The sequence below is a fragment of the Vipera berus genome (assembly GCF_964194415.1).
Source record: "Vipera berus genome assembly, chromosome: 7".
Taxonomy (NCBI): domain Eukaryota; kingdom Metazoa; phylum Chordata; class Lepidosauria; order Squamata; family Viperidae; genus Vipera; species Vipera berus.
In genome coordinates, this window is record NC_138209.1 from 46,810,222 (window position 1) to 46,832,753 (window position 22,532).

At 43.0% G+C, this 22,532-nt stretch overlaps 1 protein-coding gene across 3 annotated transcripts in view; it reads right to left on the reverse strand.

The window, feature by feature from the left end:
• Window positions 1-22,532, reverse strand: part of TRAPPC11 (trafficking protein particle complex subunit 11) — a 65,750-nt gene that overhangs the window by 8,147 nt on the left and 35,071 nt on the right. The window contains exons 20-26 of one of the 3 annotated variants that reach the window (XM_081332314.1): window positions 20,756-20,943; window positions 19,276-19,424; window positions 13,537-13,658; window positions 13,019-13,138; window positions 12,436-12,501; window positions 12,198-12,354; window positions 10,399-10,510 (exon numbers count right to left, since the gene is read on the reverse strand). In XM_081332314.1, the coding sequence (XP_081188440.1) occupies window positions 10,399-10,510; window positions 12,198-12,354; window positions 12,436-12,501; window positions 13,019-13,138; window positions 13,537-13,658; window positions 19,276-19,424; window positions 20,756-20,943 (914 nt within the window). Of the gene's footprint in view, window positions 1-10,398; window positions 10,511-12,197; window positions 12,355-12,435; window positions 12,502-13,018; window positions 13,139-13,536; window positions 13,659-19,275; window positions 19,425-20,755; window positions 20,944-22,532 lie in introns of those variants that run through there. The other 2 variants (XM_081332315.1, XR_014027057.1) reach the window with 2 other exon arrangements.

The following is a 22,532-nucleotide window of genomic DNA, read 5'->3' on the forward strand; positions in this document are numbered from 1 at the left end:
AATCCCTCCTTCATTTTTTCACCGGAGACTGACTACAGCCCCTCGGTCGCGATGACATCTTAGGCATGGAGATAGATGAACTACCACCGCTCATCACCGGAGCTACGAAGTTATCCACCAACAGACTATGCTAGCATTCACCGGACTCTCTCTCCTCCTGCGACCTACCCGGAGCTGGATGGTGACCCCCTGAGATCCTGATCACTGTGAGAGGGTGACCATGTTCTCAGGAGCCACTACTTCAGCTCTGTGGTCTTGATATGCAGTTGTTCCTACCAGCTCGTCCTTTACTCCTATTTCCACCTCTGATGGCTTACACCAGAAGTGAGCTACTTGCCCTGAGAGCTTCCCCACTCTCTCAGAGATGGCCATCAGACCTACGCCGCCGTTTCCTTAATGACGGGTCCTGGGACCCCGAGAGGTGGCATGGCGCCAAGAAGAGGCTCTTGGGTTTTCTTTTAAAAATTTTTGAAGGGTTAGGGAGGGGGGAGGGTCAGGCCCAGCAAATCGAGGGGAAGATCCCACCGGACCTGTCTCAGCCTAAGTTGGCCAATGGTCGCGGCAATATGAGGGCCATGGAGAGTCTTGTAAACCAGGGGGATGGGACAGGGATACCGATCCCCACAGTAATTGGGAATGGCAGCAGATGGAGGAGCAGAGGGTCATATCGTATTCTGAGATCACGCCCACGCTATCTTCTTGCTGTGGCGCGCTCTGACCCTCTGGCTCCCGCTTGCTGCCCTGGGGAAGAGGGAGGTCTGACTCCTGAGCTCAGGCTGATCTATTTTAATGCCAGGTCTGTTGTGAATAAAGCTCCCCTCATCCATGACTTGATCGAGGAGGAAGGCGCAGACCTGGCATGCATCACGGAAACCTGGCTGGGCCCAGAGGGAGGGGTCCCTCTGACTGATTTATCCCCCCCAGGTTTCCGTGTGCTACATCAACCTCGAGCTCAGGGTAGGGGAGGTGGCGTGGCGATCGTTATCAGAGAGACCCTCCATCCGCGGGAGGCCACTGCCCCTCAGATAGACGGATGTGAATCCCTCCTCTTAAGGTGGGGTCCTGGTGGTCAGTTGGGCCTACTTCTGGTATACCTCTCTCCAAGCTGCACAGCAACGGTTCTACCCAAGCTACCTGACGCCATCTCAGGATTGGCGGTCGAATTTCCAAAGCTTATGGTACTGGGAGATTTTAATCTACCTTCCCTGGGCAGTGCATCAGAAGTGGCCCGAGAGTTCATGGCCTCCATGACGGCCATGGACCTTACTCAAATTACTCAGGACCCAACTCACGAGGGAGGAAACATGCCGGATCTAATTTTTGTCTCTGGGCAGTGGCTAAATGGGCTGGGTGGGGTTACTCCAACATCACAACCCCTGTCATGGACAGACCACTACCTCCTGCGGTTGGGCCTCCGTCACGTCACCCCCCGATGTCAGGAAGCGGAACCGACCAGGTGGTTCCGCCCCAGGCGCCTGATGGACCCAGATAAATTCCAGATGGCGCTTGGACCGATTCCCACCTCCCTCTCCCACAACCCGGCCGAGTCCTTAGTTAATGCCTGGCAACAGGCTGCTTCGGAGGCGCTCGACCGCGTTGTCCCTTTGCGGCCTCTGACCCGGCGCAAGTCCCGACTCGCTCCTTGGTTCTCCAAGGACCTGCGGGAGATGAAGCGCCAGAGAAGGGGCCTAGAGAGCATTTGGAGAGCCAGTCGGTCCGAGTCTGACCGAACACAGTTAAGATCCTTTTCTAGATCCTATCTTGTGGCAATGAGGGTGGCAAAGCGCGCCTACTTCACCACCCTCATTGCGTCCGCAGATAATCGCCCGGCCGCCCTATTTAGAGTGGTCCGCTCCCTTTTAAGTCAAGAGACGGGAGAGGACCCCCTACATGGACGGGCTGAGGAATTTAGTAAATATCTGGTGGACAAAATTGCTCAGATTCGGGCTGGTCTGGACTCTGACTGGGCAGTATCTAACGAGAGGAAAACGATGAAGTTGGCCAAGTACATTTGGGAAGAGTTCGATCCTGTGACTCCGGATGAAGTGGACAAGATCATGGGGAAACTAAGTGCCGCCACATGTTTGTTGGACCCGTGTCCCTCCTGGCTAGTCTATGCTTCTCGGGAGGTTACACGAGGCTGGCTCCTAGCAGTTATCAATGCCTCACTGAGTGAAGGGTACTTCCCTGCTGCCTTGAAAGAGGCGGTGGTAAGGCCCCTCCTCAAGAAACCGGCACTGGACCCAGCTGTTTTAAACAACTTCCGTCCTGTCTCCAACCTTCGCTTCCTTGCGAAGGTCGTTGAGAGCGTGGTGGCACGACAGCTCCCTTTGAACCTGGAGGAAGCTGAATATCTAGATCCGTACCAATCGGGTTTCAGACCGGGGCACAGCACGGAGACGGCATTGGTCGCGCTGGTGAATGATCTCTGGCGGGCCCGAGATAGAGGTTATTCTTCTGTCCTGGTCCTATTAGATCTATCAGCGGCTTTTGATACCATCGACCATGGTATCTTACTGCGTCGTCTTGAGGGGCTGGGAGTGGGAGGCACCGTTCTGCGTTGGTTCTCCTCCTACCTCTCGGACCGTTCGCAGACGGTGTTGGCAGGAGGGCAGAGGTCAAGCCCTAGGCCTCTTAATTGTGGAGTGCCTCAGGGTTCGGTGCTCTCGCCCCTCCTGTTCAACATCTATATGAAGCCGCTGGGAGAGATCATCCGTAGCTTCGGGGTGAAATATCATCAATATGCTGATGATACCCAGCTATTCATCTCCACCCCGAACCAACCCAGTGATGCCCTCGATGTGATGTCCCGTTGTCTGGAAGCGGTACAGATTTGGATGGGAGAAAACAGGCTTCGACTCAACCCGGCCAAGACTGAGTGGCTGTACATACCGTCATCTCGTTTAGTCCAAGAGGTTCCATCTCTGACTATAGGAGGAGAGATGTTACCTCCCATTGATAAAGCACGCAATCTGGGCGTCCTCCTAGATTCACGACTCAGTTTTGAAGATCACATGGGAACCGTGGCTAGGGGGGCATTTGCCCAGATTCGTCTTATATACCAATTACGCCCCTTTTTGGACCGAGATGCCCTACGTACAGTCACCCACGCACTCGTTACCTCCCGTATTGATTACTGTAATGCTCTCTACATGGGGCTGCCCTTAAAGACCACCCGGAGGCTTCAGCTGGTGCAGAATGCAGCTGCGCGGGTTGTGATGGGAGCTTCCCGATACTCCCATATTACACCCCTCCTGCGGGAGCTGCATTGGCTACCAGTTGCCCTCCGGGTGAGATTTAAGGTGCTGGTACTTACCTTTAAAGCCCTACATGGCTTAGGTCCGGGATACTTGCAGGACCATCTGCTGCCGGGAACAAATTCCCATCGTCCAGTACGCTCACACAGAGAAGGCCTCCTCAGGGTACCGTCAGCTAGGCAATGTAGGCTGGCGACCCCCAGGGGGAGGGCCTTCTCTGTGGGAGCACCAACCCTATGGAATCAGCTCCCCCCTGAGCTTCGGATAGCCCAAAACCTCCAATCCTTTCGCCGCGGCCTCAAAACACACCTGTTCCACCAAGCTGACCTAGACTGACAGGCATCTTAATTAATTTATATTTAGTATTTTTAATTCATTTTTAAATTCTCTAATTTTTTATTGCACTGATGTTCTCAATTTCATTTATCTTGATTTATGCACTTATTATATGTTTTATTGTGAGCCGCCCTGAGTCCTTCAGGAGATAGGGCGGGATATAAATCCCATCAATAAATAAATAAATAAATAAATTATTAGAGATAAAAAACATGCTGATACTTTGCTTTGCAGCATTCCATTTTAAAAAGTTAAGTTAGATTGGGACCTTGGCAAGGGAGGTGGAAATTTCAGGCTAATTTAAAAGAAGAGACAAATACCCTGGTCTGCTTTGAATAACTGGAGACAGAGATATTTGCTACCTTGAACATGCTCATAAATTTTTTTGGTTAACAGTTTTAAAGGGAGTGGCAGCAGATACCTAACTTGAAATGCTTGTTACTTTTCTTAAACAATAACGAATCTTGGCTAAAAAAGGCCAGGTGTCCAGATGTTTTCTGTTTTGCCTAAATGGCATAGAGGAATGTTTAAATTGTAATGTTAATGCCTTTAAAAATAGAATGTTAATCGACTAGGCCAGGGATTGGCAACCTGAAACAGCAAAAGAGCCACGCAGAACCAGTTCCATCACACACACAAAAAACTGGGAGCTGCAAAATGCGCGCGCTCATGCATGCACGCACAGAACAAGGCAAAATGTGCACCAGCCCTGCCCCCGTCCACCTCTGGTATGGACGGCTCTGCCGTCCTGGCTTTTCCTCCCCTAGAAAAGACTGCTCTAGAGAGACTTTCGGGTGGCTCTTCAGCGGCAAGGACAGTCGGATTCGACAGCCAGCCCTTCGATCCCGTTGAAGCGGTGGAATAGCCGACGATCAGCTGTTCCGCCGCTCAAAAACCCCTCTCCTTGGGCGAAGAGGGGAGGGGGAGCTTCCAGGTAGGGGTAGAGCTCCCCTAATGGCCCAGAACATTTGTTCTGGGGCATGAAGGGTGAGAGCCCCCCCGAAGCCTGGGAATGCTCTGGAACGAAGGACTCTTCTGCTTAGGCAGAACAAGACGCTGAATCCACTCCTGCCGGATCTGATTGTCATCTTGAGTTACCGTAGCAGCAGAGCTTATGCAGGAGTAGTATAAATAGCAAGTACAAAGCTTTAACTCTGAAACTCAAACTCTCTTCCTACTTCGATTGTTTTAAAGAAGGGGAAGATGGCGCCTGACGGACTTTTTTTTCTAACAAGAAGTGAAAGTGTTTTTCTTTAAAGTAAAGTGACTGCTTGAACTGAGTGGGAATACGTAAAATGGACTATCAAACTTTAAAAGAGCTTGCTATAATTTGGAGGTGCTAAAAAGTTATTTTCAAGATCTGGTTATTTCACAGTTTAACTACAAAGTAATAAATGGACTAGAAAGTGAAAGTGTGTACTGAAAGTCATTAGTCGCAAAAATGGCTCCCAAACCGCATAGACCCGTTTTTAAAAGTGCGGAGGCATTGCTTGTTCAGCAGTCTGGAACGCAGCCTTTGAAGTTACCCCCCGAAGCTGCTGCATCTGTATTGACTTTAAAAGATTTACAATATGCTTTAAACGATGCCTTAAAAATCCAGTCTGAAAAAATATTTGAGAAGGTGGCAGAATTTATTGAAAAGGAATGCAAGAAAATAAGGGAGGATACTTTGATGGCACTTCAAGTGTTCTCAGGCTGTATTGAGAACCTGGATGAACATGTGGAAGAAGTGAAACAAAATAATCTGATGCTGGAAGCTAAAATAGGTGAAGTGGAGAATAAAATGGAAAAGCTTGAAGATGAAATGATGATAATGCAATATAGAGATATGGAATTCGCCTTGAGGATCAAAGGTTTGAAAGAGAACCCGCAGGAGAATCTGGAAGAGACGTTGGTGGATGCTTTGGCGCCTATTTTGGGGTTTCAACCTGAAGATTTTTTTGGGAAGATAGATAAAGTATTTCGTGTTAATTCTTGGATTGCTAAACAAAGGAAACTGCCAAGGGATGTGGTTGTGTATTTTACAAAGAGAAAATTAGAAATGAGATCATTCAAATCTCTTATAATAAAAGACTTAAAGTGGCTAATCAGGAGGTTTTGATTCTGAAAGAGATTCCTCCAAGAATTTTGAGAAAAAGGAAAGATTTTTTGTTTCTGGCAGATGAATTAAAGAAACAACAGCTTCGGTTCAGGTGGGAGATACCAGTGGGGATTGTGGTGAATCATTCTGGAGAAATATATTGCCTTAATACAGTAGGGAAGACACGTGATTTTTATTCTAATGTATTGAAAGCAGGCTCACCATCATCCTCAGAAGATAAAAAAGGAAAGGAAGAAGAGTGACAATTACAAGAAATAGTTTCAGAAGCTGTGCAATCCTTGGTTTTATTTAAAGATCTTAAGATTCAAAGAATGACATGGGCTGCATCTAGATTCAAGGAATAACAATAACAGTAGAGATTAAAGTCAAGTGTATGTAAGGAGGGCATTGATAGAAACAAGATTTAGTAATGGAATTTGTTAAAGATAGTAGGATAATCAAGAACTAATAATGGTGGATATTTGGGGATGGTATTTGCAGTAGATTTTAAAAATTAGTATGTATGTATTTAAATTGCTAGTCTAAATGTTGGAGATGTGGTTGTGATGATGCAATGTATTATTATGTATGGTTGAATTGTACAAGATTACAATTTTAAAAGTTAAAGTAATTTAGTGGAATATGTAAGATTTTTAAGAAAAAGATTTTTTTTCTCTTTTTTTTCTTTGTATAACTATTTTTGTAGGGTACTATTATAGATTGTATTGTTATAGAAATTAAATTTAATAATTATAGTAGAATTTTTGATACTGTTATATTGGAAGAAGGCTGATTTGTTTATTATAGAAGAATAGATTTTGAAAGTTTTCAATTAGGTAGAAAAGGAAGAATTTGGAATATGTGAAGAATATTTGTAATGGAGATATATTGTGATGTTTAAAGAGAGTTAAAGCGAGATTGGATTTAAAGTGTAATTATAGTTTGTTAGAATATTTTAGATTAAGATTGTGAAAATAATACCCTGTATTCAGCTTTGGGAAGTCGGGGGTGTGTGCGTGTGGGGGTGGTAGGGGTATTGGGTGGGTTAGGGTATGGGGTAGGGGGATGGGGGGATGGGGTTTATGCTTTCTTAAAAAATGTATTTTGAAACATTTTAATAAAAAGAAAAGACTGCTCTCCCCCCCCCCCCCGCCCTGCGCTCTCTCTCTCTGGGACTTTCTTATTTCCACCTTTTGTGAAGGTCCCAAAGAAGCGGAGGAGGAGGCCGACGGGGAGAAGAATCTTCCGAGGCTTTGCGAAAGAGGAAGGCGGTGGTGGAATTAAAATAAAATAGGCGGGGGGAGGTTGAGGAAACCCAGCAGAAGCCTACATCAGAGGACGAGCAAGTAAGGCAAGATTGGGGAGAGGAAGAAAGCTTTCAGGGTTTGCCTAGCAGGCAGCTACTCCCCGCTCTGAGGAAATCGCCACGGCAGGAGTGGAAACAAGCGGGGGAACGCCTCTCTCCCCAGTCTACCAAGCAAATAAAAGTTGAATGCAGCGGCTGGCAGGCAGGGACCGCGAGGAGCAGCCAGGATTGGAGGAGCAGAAGTCAACATTGCCAAAGAGGAGGAAGGGAAGGAAAAGTTGGGGTCTTTAAATAGTCACGCCCACTTTCACCCCTTTTTATCCTATTTTTTGCAACAACCGGTTGCAGATATCCACGTGTATGCTTGTCAGGTTTGAAAGCCTCCGTTTAAGTCTGTGCGTGTGCACAGACATAGGCTGACTCGTCTCCTGCCCTTGCTGCCTCTCGTCTCTCTGCCACTTAAAGCCATCCTGCACTTAAAGCCAGACACCCGCCTTCTTTCCCCTTTCCCCCCCCTCTCTCTCTCTCTCTGTGTGTGTGTGTGTATGTGAGAGAGAGAAAGAGAGAGACCAAGTCCGTTGATTTTCCACTGAGCTACCGCTGCATCTCCTGCCCTTGCTGCCTCTCCTGTGGAGGCGTGTTTGCGTCTCTCTGTGTCTCTCTCTGCCACTCGAAGCCATCCTGCAGCAGTTTCAATCGGCCCCAATTGCCAAGCGTCCCCATGGAAGTCAATGGAGGTCTACCGGCAAGCCACCACCACCTGCATCTCCGCACCACCTTCTTTCACTCTGAACCGCAGCCCGCAAGGATTCCTCTCCCTACAGCTGCTACACCGGTTCATCCCTCGCCCTGTTGGTGCTGCAAGCCACGAGGATGCCTCGCCCCGGCGGCGTCGTTGGCCTGCCTCCGCTGGCTCCTCTGTGCTCCGGCTGTGCTGACGATGTCAGAACCGCGCTAAGCCGCTCGTTGACTCTGGCAAGATCCGGGAGTTGGCCCGGCCTCGGCGATGGGCCACAGTCCGCATGGTCTGCTCATTGGGCTGCCCGGCTTCCTGGCAGCATATCCCGCAGGGGAGGTCTACTAGGGAGGCGGCGGTCCACCATTGTTTCCCTCCTCTTGCGTGTGTGTGTTTGTGTCAGATCCGGGGGAATGGCTGGAAGAGGCAGCCAGCATTCTGGCATTGTTTCCCCCCCTCATATTTTTTTTATTTATTTATTTTAATTCCATTTATATCCCGCCCTTCTCCGAAGACTCAGGGCGGCTTACAAGCTTAGCAGTAGCCTTCATTCTATGTATATGCCTGCTTATTAGGGCCTTCACACACACCCCAAGCGGCATTATTACAAAGTCAGCTTAATTGCCCCAAACAATCTGGGTCCTCATTTTACCTACCTCAGAAGGATGGAAGGCTGAGTCAACCTTGAGCCTGGTGGGATGCGAACCTGCACTAAATTGCAGGCAGCTGGTGTTACTTAAGGAGGCATTAGCCCACTGCTCCACCAAGGCTCTTATGTTTGTATGTGTGTGTCAGACTGCGCGGGAACAGCTGGAAGAGGCAACCGGCAATCCAGCGTTGTTTCCCCCTTGTACGTTTGTATGTGTGTGTCAGACCCGTGGGAATGGCTGGAAGAGGCAGTCCAGCGTTTCCCCCGCTCGTGCATGTGTGTATGTGTGTCAGACCTGCGGGAATGGCTAGAAGAGGCAATCGGCAATCCGGCGTTGTTTCCCCCCCTCCTTGTACGTTTGTATGTGTGTGTCAGACCCGCGGGAATGGCTGGAAGAGGCAGCCAGAATTCCGGCGTTGTTTCCCCCCCTCGTATGTTTGTATGTGTGTCAGTCCAGGGAACGGCTGGTAGGGAGGCGGCGTTCCGGTGTTCCCCCCCTCCTGTGTGTTGGGCCCATGGGCTCCACACACAGAGAAGCACAAACGCCGGACTGCCGGCTGCTTCTTCCAGCCCTTCCTGCGGGTCTGACACATACAAACGTACGAGGGGGGGGGAAACAATGGCGAACTGCCAACTGCCTCTTCCAGCCATTCCCGCGGGTCTGACACAAACACGCACGAGGGGGGAAACAATGCCAGACTGCCGGCTGCCTCTTCCAGCCGTTCCTGCGGGTCTGACACACACACACATATGCACGAGGGGGAGAAACAACACCAGGCTGCCTCTTCCAGACGTTCCCGGTGGTCTCACACACACACACACACACACACACATGCATGAGGGGGAGAAACACTGCCGGCTGCCTCTTCTAGAGGTTCACGCGGGTCAGACACACATACAAATGTACGAGGGGGGGAAACAATGCCAAACTGCCAGCTGCCTCTTCCAGACGTTCCCGCGGGTCTGACACAAACACACACATGAGGGGGGAAAACAACACTGGACTGCTGGCACCTCCACCAGCTGTTCCCGTAGGTCTCACACACACACACGCACGAGGGGGGAAACAATGCCGGACCGCCGCCTCCCTAGCAGACCTTTCCTGCAGGATGTGCTGCCAGGAAGCGAGGTGGCCCGATGAGCACAGAGGAGCCAGCGGAGGTGGGCCAGCGACGCCGCCGGGGTGAGGCCTCCCCGCGGCTCGCACCACCAACAGGGCGAGGCATGAACCGGCGTAGCAGCTGTGGGGAGAGGAATCCTCGCGGGCTGCGGTTCAGAGTGAAAAGGTGTTGCGGAGCTGCAGGAGGCGGTGGCTTGCCAGTAAAACCAACACACTGTCACTTGGAGGTGCCGCGGCTGGCCTTTTGAGGCACCGCAGACCTCCATTGACTTCCATGGGGACGCTTGGCAATTGGGGCCGATTGAAACTGCTGCAGGATGGCTTTGAGTGGCAGAAAGATACACAGAGAGATGAAAACGCGTCTCCAAGGGAGAGGCAGCAAGGGAAGGAGATGAGGCAGCGGTAGCTCAGTGGAAAATAAACAGACTTGGTCTCTCTCTCTCTCTCTCACACACACACACACACACAGAGAGAGAGAGAGAGAGAGAAAAGGGGGGAAAGAAGGAGGGGGTCTGGCAGCCTCCAAGACTCCATATGCTGCTCAGAAACACCACCCCCACCCCCACACACCCTATCTGACCGACCCACTCACCTTTCCAGCAGGCCTCCCATCTCTTCCTCCGCTGCCGCCACGTGCAGTCTGAAGAAGAGGTTTGTGGGCAGTCCCACAAACCAAAGAAAACCAATCAATTCAAACTTCACAAGTTTTTTTTCCCATGAGAAGTTTGAATTGATTGGTTGAACTTTTTTAGTCCCACTTTTTTTTTCTGGACTGCACATGGCGGCGGCGGAGGACTGGGAGCCGCAGGTGACGGCTGAAAGAGCCGCATGCAGCTCCGGAGCTGCGGGTTGCCGACCCATGGACTAGGTGAACAATACATCAGAATACTTGAAAGTAAATAAGTAGCAGCTACCTTTTCCAGGAGATTACATAACATCCAGTAGCAACTCCACCTTGACCAGTAGTAACTGGTGGACAACGAAGGCAAAAGCATTCACTAGCACTTTCACCTGTCTGTAAAACAACTAAAAGAAAAGTCAGGTTAAGTCTAAAAAGTTGAAAAAAATAAGAAATGTTGGGTAAATTTAAAAGCCTATTTCATGCATTTATTATATACAGTATTATGCACATACAAAGCAAACATAGCAAGAAGAATGAGAATAAAAACATGCAGACAGAAGTACAACTCCATTTTGGGTTTTTTTCTCTTGTGGGGAAAAAAGGAGGGAACTCTATATAGAAGGAATCAAATGATGCACTCATTTCATCACTTCACTTTACTAAGGCTTTCCAGTTTATCGAATTTAACCTAAGCTGTCTCTGATAGAGGAAGTGAGAAGAACATTATACCACATACATTCACTAATAAAGAGGTCAAGATATTTACGTAGCTGAGAAAGAGAAGAACTTCCAAGCAAGTATGTGGTAGAAGAGAATGTACTACTCTGCTCTTAAAAAAGGCAGTGTTAAAACTGCTTGATTGGCATGGCTGCTGTTGGGCAGAAACAGCTCCTCACTTCCCAAAAATATACTGGGGAAAAAGTCAACTAGTTCAGTTTATATTTTCCCGCCAAACAGGGATAAGAGTGGAAATCTGGACAAGGGGTTCTGCCAGGAAACCTAACCTACTTTGGACACAACTTGGCCTGGTCAAGGACATCTACAGCTAGCCAAGTTAGCTCACTTTGCCACACCCTAGCCCTCAGCATCAAAAGGAAAACTAAGCAAAAGTGTGTGAGGGTGCCTGGGAAAAGGAAGAAAGAAAAGCAGAAAGTGACGTCTGAGCAATTTAGTACCAACAGGCATTGCACAAGACTGACATCCAGCTGCTAGAGCCAAAAGTCGCAACTCTCCTTAAAATCCTGCCTGAAGCTTTGCTTTGACACCTAGCACCAGTTCAGCTTAGAGCTCATCCATGGAGCAAAAGACCCCATGGCATCCAAACTAATGTTGTATCAGACTGGGCAATTAACTTGAAGAGGGAAACAGGCACTAAGTCCTGCTTTAATCTATGAGAAAAAGGGCCAGAAAGGGGATGAATGAGCTGAAGTCAAAAATCTCGTTACTTGCTAAGTTGGGCAATGATAACAGGGTTAGCCAATTCAAACAAGCCACAAGTCTAAAAGAAAATCGGCAAAAGAGGACCCCTGGATAAATTTTGAAACTTTTGTAACAAACTATCATCCAGCCTACTGTCAAAAACACTCGTAATCAAAAGAACCACCCATAGCAAGATTAGTTAATTATTTGAACTAAGCATGTTTCTGGATATTTCTCAGGGATCAAGAAGGGTTAATTGTTAAAGAAGTAATTCACCTAAATTATGCTACCAAAGAAAAACTTTGTGTACACATAGAAAATATTGTGGACCTTCAAAGACTGCTGAACTCTAGCAATATCTAGAAGGTTAAATGTTCCGCAACCTTGGCTTTCACAACGTTACAGTAGCAATGATTTGGAAGTTTCAACTTTTTGTACTTAAATTCTGGGCCAGAATTTTTATCTTTGATGTACTTTATACCAGGTTGTAGAGAAAGATTCTTAGAATTCCAGCAAAAAACAAAACAGTGACTATAAGCTTAATCTCAGTTTAAAATGTACCTCATACAAGATTTATGTAACTTAAATAATGAAATTAATGTACTTTTTCAACAATCAGTAATTTTTGCCATCCCAGAAGCGGATTATCTAAAAATAAACAGTTTGTCTCACCATTTTCCACACAGGACTCTAGTTGGTCCACTGGAACCACTGAAGAAGCAAGCTGCAACTGGCTGGTTACAAGACTAAGAGCCCAGGGTGAAGCACTGAGGATATCTGTCATCAGTAAAAATGGTACGTCGATGAAGACTTTATCTAAGTGCTCAAACTGTAAGGAAGAGAAACAGTGTTATTCTACTGTTCATGTTGTTTATGAGGCTATGCTTTATTTCAGTATTTCTCTACATACCTTAGTTGAGACAAATTTAACAGCTACATCAAAAGGGAATACTGTCTCTATAGTAACTGTCTCATCCTGCATTAAAAAAAGAGACAATTATTTTCTTTTTCTGATTCTGACAGATTGTCACCTGATAGCAAATGTTTTTAAAATTTCTTTAATACTGCTATTACCCTCCCCGTAAAAAGACTGCAGAAATAGCAGTAATGTCCAGCATGCCCCTCCCCCAAAGAAAAGCACAATTAGCAGGTTTCAAAATGTTTACTTATGCTGAGCACCATCCCCCCAAAACATGTAAATATTATATTATAAATATATGTTTCCAATATCTTATTTATTTAATTAGAAACATTTATAAGCCCCCTCTTCCTAACACTTGGCTTCACAGAGAAATTTAATACAGAAGTGTATGTATATGTATATGTATGTGTATATATATCTATACACATACACACACACAAATAGGGAAATGAATATTCTGGTACCAATTCAATATTATTGAAACCTTAATTTTCAGCAATGTTTATATGATACCCAATCAAGTGCAAGCTGATGGTCTTGAAGCACACTTAGCTTAGATTTTCCAACATACCCTGTGACACCTGCAAAGAATTTCTTTTCTTTCAATGACTGCATTCACCAGGTAAGAAACATACACAAGAAACATCCTAGTACCAACTGTTCCACAATGAATATATATATTTTTTTCCAACTGTAAAACAAACAAACAGACTAGTTATAAAATAAAAAGCAGTTAATGTAGTTCTTCAGTAGTCATACTTTAAAATACTGCTCTATTTAAAAACGCACATAGATTTTAAAAAAATTCCTGGGTTCTGGGTACAAGTTAATCCAACCTTTTTTTCTAATTTGCTTCTAATGGTACTATGGGAAAGGGGCAGATTATGGTTTGTTATTTGAAGCTAACATTCTGAAATTGCTTTCTATTTTAATAGCTTGCTTATTCACAGGTCTTCATCCTAAGAACAATATACAGAATTAATCCTGTCATCTTAGAAGAATTATAAGACTAAACAGATTTTGTACCGGGGTTACTGTCTCCAAAATACTCAGTTTTACATATGTCATACTGATAACATAGCACACTACCTTTTCACCTGGCTGCAGGTCTCCCAGAGGGATATCAGGAAGCAAGGCAGGGTAGGAATCATCACACATTTCTGTTCCATTCAGAGTTACGTGTGTTTTTTGAGTCAAATTTGCATCTTGGCCTATGAGAAAAGAATGTGTATAAATATATGGGAAGAATATATGTATATCTTTATATGTATTTGTGTGTCTTTCTTGTAAATATTTATTTAGAGAAAGACCAATGCATTTATCAAGATAATGAAGATTTTGTTTAGTATGAATGTAATAAGTTTTAATATGAATTATGGCCAGTAAACAAATGAAATGCATGTGAGCTTTAAGAATTTCATACACATATTTATGTGCTTTAGCTTTAACCTATTTTAAATAACATTTTGCAAGATTTCAGACAATTGCCATTATGTTTACAGCAAGTTCTCTAATTTTCAACCCAGGATGGCCATTTCAAGGCAATTCTAGAAATATAAAAATTATCAATGAAGAAAATTATTTCAGTTATGAACTTTAGTTGTTCATGACTGTCACTTAGTGACATTGCATTCTGAAAATTCCTGACTTTGCTTTGCTAGTGAAGGAATAGGCAAGTCAAGATATAATGTAATCTACACTTAAATGTTGCAATGTCCTAAAGCCTGCCTCCCCCCAACTAATGTCCTAAGAAGTGGCAGATTATGTCAACTGGGGGTACTGATAGTAGCACAAAACATAAATAGTCTAGGTACAATAGTCTTTTATCTCTAAGCATTGCTTGGTAGTATAACCTCCAGTCCTGGAGTCCAAATCCTCCACTGTCTTTTGCTTCTTGTAGCATTTTCACTTTATTTCTAGCTTTTTTCCCCTTGCCAGATAAATATCAGTATTATTGTATTCAGTTCATAAAAAAAGGTTTTTCCCAGCCTTACAGGGATTGTTTGAAATAAAAAGAGTATTTTTGGTAAGATATTCATTTTCACTGTTGCTATTCTCCCCAACATTGAAAGTTGGAAATTTTTCCACTTTTCCAAATACAATATTGTTTTGGCAGTCTTACATAGTTATCTTCTTTTAGTGTTACACATCTTGCTGTTAGATAAATTCCCAAGTACTTGACTTTTTTAACTATTTGAAGATTTTTTTGTTAGCTGATTTGTTTTTCTGTTAAATTCTTTGTTAGCACTTTAGTCTTGTTTATTGGTCAACCCTGTCACTTCTCCAAATTTTTCTATTTTCTCTAAAAGTTTAGTGCTTGTTTCCAATGGATCTTCCAATATAAAAACCAAGTCATCTGCAAATGCTGGTAATTTGTATTTTTCATCTTTTATCTCCAGTCCTTTAATTTCTATATCTTGTCTAATGTTTCTATTCAGTACTTCCAGTGTTAGTATAAATAGTAATGGAGATAGTGGGCATCCCTGTCTTGTGCCCTTTTTAATATTGAGGTTTTCTGCAAGATCTCCATTTACAATTATTTTGGCAGTCTGTCTACAATAGATTGTTTTGATTACATTTATAAAGTTTTTTCCAAAGTCCATTTCTGCAAATTGCTGAAACATAAATTGTCAGTTTACGTTGTCAAACCCTTTCTGTGCATCAAGGAATATTAAAGCCATCTGTTTCCCTGAATGAATTTCATAATACTCTAACACATCAAGAATCATTGTTAGATTATTTTTTATCTGTCTTTTAGGTAAGAAACCATTTTGATCTGTATGTATAAATTTGATCAAAAATTTATTTAGTCTTTCTGCCATTATTGAAGCAAAGATTTTGTAGTCTACATTTAATAACGATATTGATCTATACTTTTTTATTTGTATCAAATCAGAGTCTTCTTTAGCTATTAAAGTAATATTGGCTTCAGTCCATGTATTTGGTATTTTAGCCTCCAGGAGAATTTCATTACACTGTTCTTTCAAAATCGGACTTAATACATCTTGTAGTGATTTATAAAACTCTGTAGGTAATCCATCTGGGCGCGGAGTCTTATTCCTTTTTTGCCTTTTTATAGCCTCTATAATCTCCATCATTGATATTTTCCCATTTAGTATGTTTCGGATGTTCTCTGGAATTTTTGGAAAGCCTGCTTTTTCTGAGTACTGCTGTATTTTTTCTTTTGGAATTTCCTCTGCCTTATAAAGTGTTTCATAGTAATCTTTAATAATTTTTTTGATTGTATCATTTTGAAACTGTAATTCACCTTTTGGACCTTGTAGCTTATCAATTTTTTCTCTCTTTTTTCAGTCTATATGCTAACCATTCCCCCGGCTTGTTGGCATTTTCAAAGAAATTCTGTTTAGCCCTTTTAATCTGTTGAGCCATTATTTCCATCTCAGCTAAATTTATGTTTTATTACCTCCATTTGTTTCTTAAGTATTTTTTATGTGGCTCTATTTGTAATTCCGATTCTAGCTTTCTGAGTTCTTCCTTCAACTTTAACTTAGTTGTTTCTTTTGTTTATTCTTTTTAGCGATATAAGTTATAGCCAACCCTATGAAATATGCTTTAGCCGTATCCCACACATTTTGAAGTGATGTTTCTTCTTTCTTGTTTATTTTAAAGAAAAAGTCCATTTCTTTTGTCACTAGTTGTAAGAATTCTTTTTCTTTCAATATAGATTTATTCAAGGACCATTTAATTTTTTCTTAGTTCCTTTCCAAGTCATCTTTATTGGGTTATGGTCTGCCCAAACATTAGTTTCTATCTCACCTTCTTGTATCATTGTTTTAAGTTCCAAATATGTCCATATCATATCAGCTCTAGACCATGATTTATGTCTATTTGAGTAAAATGTATATTGTAATTTCTTTGGATTTTTCTCTCTCCATATATCTTGTATACAGAGTTCTTCCATCATTTTTAAAAACGCTTTCCTCCTTTTCTCCCTTGTTTAGCGCTTTTGTAGTCCAAAGTTCCATCTGTTACTGCATTAAAATCTTCCATTATACAAAGATTATATAGTTTTTGATAAAATTGTTCTTGTCATTTGGTTCGTATATTGCTACATCAGTATCTGTTTTTGATCCATCATTATTTCCACCATTAATATTCTCCCCTCTTCATCCGCATAAATTTGTTTGAGATTCATCGTTTCTTTAATATATAGAGCTACTCTTTTCTTTTGAAGTGCTAATGCAAAATAAAGTTTACCAATTTTCGGTTGTTCTAACAATTTATAATGTTGTCTCTTAATGTGTTTCTTGAAGACAAATTATATCCATTTTTAATTTTTGTAGTTGTATAAAGATTCTTCTCCTTTTTGAAGGAGAATTTAGTCCATTTATATTCATTGACAAAATCCCACTGTCTTCCATCTCTTTCAGTTATATCTAGGTCTTAATCTTCTAGTCGATCTTATCTGTCTCTGATCTCTTGGTCTTGCTCCTTCTTCTGCATATGTATTCTTAATTTCTTCCTCCTCTTTCTGTTTGACTGCTCCTTCTACCCCCATTTCTTCTTGTTTCTTTGGTTCAGTCACCTCTTTCCAAAAGTGCTCTGTGGTTGTTGAAGAATTCCATTACTTTAAGTGGCGTGTCCAGTCTATAGCTTTTCGTATCCCAATAAATTAAAATTCCTTCTGGAATCAGCCATCTGAAATTCACTCCTTTTTCAATTAATTTCCTGGTTAGAAACTGATAATTCTCTTCAGGATTCTCTTATTCTCCTAGGAATTTGTTTCAGGACTACAATTTCTTTTTCTTTGTATTTCAAAGGTTCATCTCCCCTGGGGACTATTTCTTCTAGCATAGTTTGAGTTGACTTGACAGATCTGGTCTAATTCTCCTTCCATTTGCTGTTTCCCAGTTCCTAATGCGTCTGCCAATAATTCAGTTATTAAGCCTAGGAGATCCTCTTCCTTATTTTCCAATATATTTTGAAACCTTAAAAAGTATGAGCCTTTTCCCATCTCTATCCCCGTTATCGAGTTTTCTAGTTCTTCATTTATTTGGATCAGCTTCTGATTTTCATCTTGTACAACGTCTAGTTTCTGGTCAACCTCAGTTAATTTATCTTCTATTCTTGATTATCTGTGATCATCTGTTTAAAATTTTCAAATTGAGAATCCATATTGTTAATTTCTTTATTCATTTTATCAAAATCACTTTTCAACTCCTCATGGTTTTTCAATGTGACCGTCATGTGAGTGGTGACCTACAAATTGGTTGGCATAGCTTTCTGTGGTATGGAAAGAATAAAATACATAGATACTTTCAAAACCATTTTATAAGGAATGCACTCCTTTCAGAATGGGAAAAAATAAAAGAAAAAATTTATATTAAGATACCTGAATGTCTTTCAACAATGGAAGCTTTTGCTTATGCAAATTTAATTAACTATGATAAAGTTGTGACTTATAAAGTTATTTTGGACAATGAAGGCAAACTGAAGGACAGACAAGATTTACAAGAACAAGGTATTGATCTAGCATGATGGCCATATCTGCAAATTCAAACGAGATACGAAAAAGATGTTAAAACAATGGGATTTTATAAAGAACAGAAAGAATTTGATCAGATACTGCTAAAACAGATGAAAAGTTGATTAAGAAATTCTATAGATTTCTGTTAAACTTAAAGATGGAAGAAGAACAAGTAAAAGAAACAATGATAATATGGGCAAAGAATTTTGGATATAATATAGAATTAGAAGATTGGCAAAAGCTATGGGAAAGAAATATTAAATTAACTAAAGCAGTGTCGTATAAAGAAAACCTATATAAAATGTTTTACAGATGGCATATGACACCAATGAGATTAGCAAAAATGTTTAAAAATACTTCAAACAACTGTTGGAAATGCAAACAAAGACCTAGGCACTTATTATCATATCTGGTGGACATGACCCAAAGCAAAAAGATTTTGGGTTAAGATACATTTATGGTTGGAGAAAATGACTAAAAAACAAATAGACTTTAAACCAGAATTATTTTTGTTAGGAATAATAAGAGCTAATTATAAGAAAGATAGATAGATAGATAGATAGATAGATAGATAGATAGATAGATAGATAGATAGTGTAGATATCTAACACTACACATATTAATGGCAGAAGAATTGTATTTGCTCAACATTGGAAAAATGAAAACTTACCAACTGAAGAGGTATTAATTAAGAGAATTTTAGAGTGTGCAGAAATGGATAGATTGACTTTAAAGATTAAAGAGAAAGAAGACTCTGTTATTTTAGAACATGGGATAATTTCTATTAATGGCTAGAAAAACGAGTCAGAGAGAAAGGAATGTGATATGTAATTTTGAATATATATTAGTATTAACATATTATGATAATTAACTATATCTATTATTGCTAGTTAAATACATGCACCCAGACATTATGCTGTTTGCTAAATATTGAAAATGTTATTTGGAAAAACCCCAACCCCAACCCTAACCCTAACCCAAATCCCGACCCCACCTTATCCCCAACCCTATAAAGACTAATAAAATCTATAAAATGTAAATAAGCACTATGTTGAGGAAGATTCTGCTAAAGTAAAACTATACCAGCTTATATAAATGAATGTTACATTTCAAAGCCATCAAACATTTAAATTAGCATATCCAAATAATATAAACAGCAGCACTTCATGAAATCTAGCTAACTATTAAATGGCCTTTTCATTTATCTTGTACTATCTAATTGTTGAATTACTCACTTGCCCAATTAATAAAAGAAAAGGGAGTGGTTTAAACCTCTCCACAATGAGAAGTTCCTTGAGGATTGTGAGTGAGCCAGTAGTATCATGTTGCATAATAAATACCTGGTTTTAAGCCAGCTGTGAGCTTTACATCTTTGGCAACTGTCTTCTCATGCGACTCGATTGTCACACTCAAACAATACATTTCATTCATTAGGACAGGAGGTTCATGACTAAGCTGGACAGAAATGTTAGGCACTCTAGAAATGATCCTTGAATAAAAACAAGAAACAAGTCATCTGCTTGCTGTAACTTTATCTTCTTCCTTAGTTGAGCTGTTGTTCTACAAGCCTCTGCATGTGTAGTAATAGCAATTCTCTAGGCATGGCAAGTAAGATTAAACTACCTGTATTGCACATACTTTTCAAACTCTTCTTGTTTTTACTCTTTTCTCATATGTTCTTTACAATGTACAAGCAAGTGTAAATGGTACCCCTGTAGCTATTTTAAGGGCCACAAAATGCTTTGATTTAGGTAAAATCATCTCTTAACTATTAAAGTAAAAATGGTTGTAAAATCAGATCTGGTCATGTCATGACTCACTTAAGGACCACATCATTTAGCAACAGAAATTCTGGTCCCAATTGTGGTAAATTGAGGACAAGCTGTACTTAAAACTTTTCTAAATGCCTTTCATCATAAAGAAGCATTCCCAGAGCTTCTTGCAATACTGATAATAAATTATCTTGAACAACATCATTAGAATGTGAAAGCCCTACAGAACATATTTGCCACTGTTGTCACAGAACCTGGGAATCCTAACTTACAAAGTCATAATCCTCATAGACTAGCGGTTCCCAAAGTTTTCTATACCCTGCACCCTGAGAACACTTCTGATACATTCTCGCACCTCTTACAAAAGTTCGAAATAACGGCAACGAATTATGCATATACACTAAAATTTTGAAAACCCAAGTTTTCCCACCCACTGGAATATCGTCTCGCACCCCCACAGGGTGCAAGCACCTCTGATTGGGAACCCCTGTCTTATGACAGTGGAATATTTTCAGTCTCCAATATTGCCTAGCACCGTGGTGGCGAACCTATGGCACATGTGCCACAGGTGGCACGCAGAGCCCTCTCTCTGGGCACGCGTGCTGTCATCCCAGTCTTAGGCCTTTAGCTGGGTTTTATAAAACCTTTTTGCTTTAGGCCTCCGCTGCTGTATGCAAAAAAAAAGGTTCAATCAATCAATCAATTTCAACTTCTCGCGGGGAAAAAAAAGAACTCGCAAAGTTGGAATTGACTGATTGAACTTTTTAGTCCCACCCAGTCTGCTGTTACCACCACAGCCACGCCCACCCAATGGGCCACGCCCACCCAATGGGCCATGCCCACCCGGCACCCGACGATACATAAGTGGGTTTTGGGTTGCAGTTTGGGCACTTGGTCTCTAAAAGGTTTGCCATCACTAGCCGAGCAATTTCTGATGGAACTTTTTGTTGAAAGGTAGAACAGTGAAAGCAACTACTTGTTTTATTCTATTCTCAAATCTCAAACATTCATAAAATGATTTATCTCCATGGAATCCATTCATACTTACATAGTGCTTGCCTGAATTGTAAGGCTATCCCAGTGAACCTCATTATCTGGAAGTTTGGGTCGTCTTTTGAAGGAACGAGCTGCCAGCACTGCTTCTCGAGAAGCAGCAGCATCACCCCCTCCTCCATGCCAGTTCAAGACCACACACCTGCCATTTTCACTACCCAGAATTAAGTCCACTGAAGTAATCTGAAAAGAAAAAAGATTATGTTTGGATTTCTCATCTTTTGCTTCATTTAAAGTGTTATAATACAGAGTAAATTACTACTTTTAGTCTGAACTGTAAGCATTTATAGCCACCATAGTCCAGATAGCCGGGTGTGAGTCCCTCCTCCTGAGATGCGGTCCCAGAGCTCAGTTGGGCTTGCTGCTGGTGTATGTTTCACCTAGACACGTGGCAGCAGCCCTGCCTGAGCTTCTCGATATCCTCTCAGGGTTGGTGGTTGAGTTCCCCAAACTTATAGTTTTGGGTGACTTCAACCTACCATCCCTGGGGGGATCATCTGAGTTAGCTCGGGAGTTCATGGCTTCCATGACGGCCATGGACCTGAAGCAGGTTATTCTGGGCCCAACTCACGGGGGGGGGTCACACGCTCGATCTGGTTTTTCTATCCGGACGGTGGTTAGATGATCTTGGGGGGGGTTCCCCAATTAATTCACCCGTCATGGACCGATCATCATCTCCTGCGGATGGTCTTCCGTTTTGCCACTCCCTGTCGTGGGGTAGCTGAGCCAATAAGATGGTTCCGCCCTAGACGCCTTATGGACCCTGAGCGGTTCCAAACGGCGCTTGGGCCCCCACCTGCCTCCTTTGCTCACAGCTCGGTCGATGCCCTAGTGGAAGCCTGGGAAAGGGCAGCCACAGAGGCACTCGACCAAGTTGTACCCATGCGGCCCTTGACCCGACGCAGATCCCAACGGGCCCCATGGTTCTCCATGGAGCTCCGCGAGATGAAGCGTCGGAGACGGGGCCTAGAGAGCTGTTGGAGGTCCAGCCGATCCGAATCCGACCGGTTACGACTAAGGTCGTTTACGAGAACTTATCTTGCAGCATTGAGGGTGGCTAGGTCTAACCACTTTGCCACCCTCATTGCGTCCGCAGATAATCGCCCGGCCGCCCTGTTTAGGGTAACTCGCTCTCTCCTTAATCAGGAGGTGAGGGAGGAACCCTTGCAGGGTCGAGCCGAGGAGTTTAGTCGATTTCTGTCGGACAAAATCGCTCGGATCCGGACCGGTTTGGACTCCGACTGGGCAGAGTCTGACGAAGAGGATACGGGCGGTCTTGTCGATTTAATCTGGGAAGAGTTCGATCCTGTGACTCCTGAAGAAGTGGACAAGATCATGGGGAAGCTGAGCTCCACCACGTGTTTGTTGGACCCGTGCCCCTCCTGGCTGACTTATGCAGCCCGGGATGGGACACGAGGCTGGCTCCAGGCAGTGATTACTGCTTCTTTGAGTCAGGGTAGTTTTCCCGCCGCCTTGAAGGAGGCGGTGGTGAGACCCCTCCTCAAGAAGCCTGCCTTGGACCCAGCAATTTTAAACAACTATCATCCGGTCTCCAACCTTCGCTTTTTGGCGAAGGTTGTTGAGAGCGTGGTGGCGCATCAGCTCCCTTTGTTCTTGGATGAAGCTGACTACCTAGACCCGTACCAATCGGGTTTCAGGCCCGGGTACAGCACGGAGACGGCATTGGTCGCGCTGGTGAATGATCTCTGGCGGGCTCGGGACAGGGGTTGTTCCTCTGTCCTAGTCCTTTTAGACCTCTCAGCGGCTTTTGA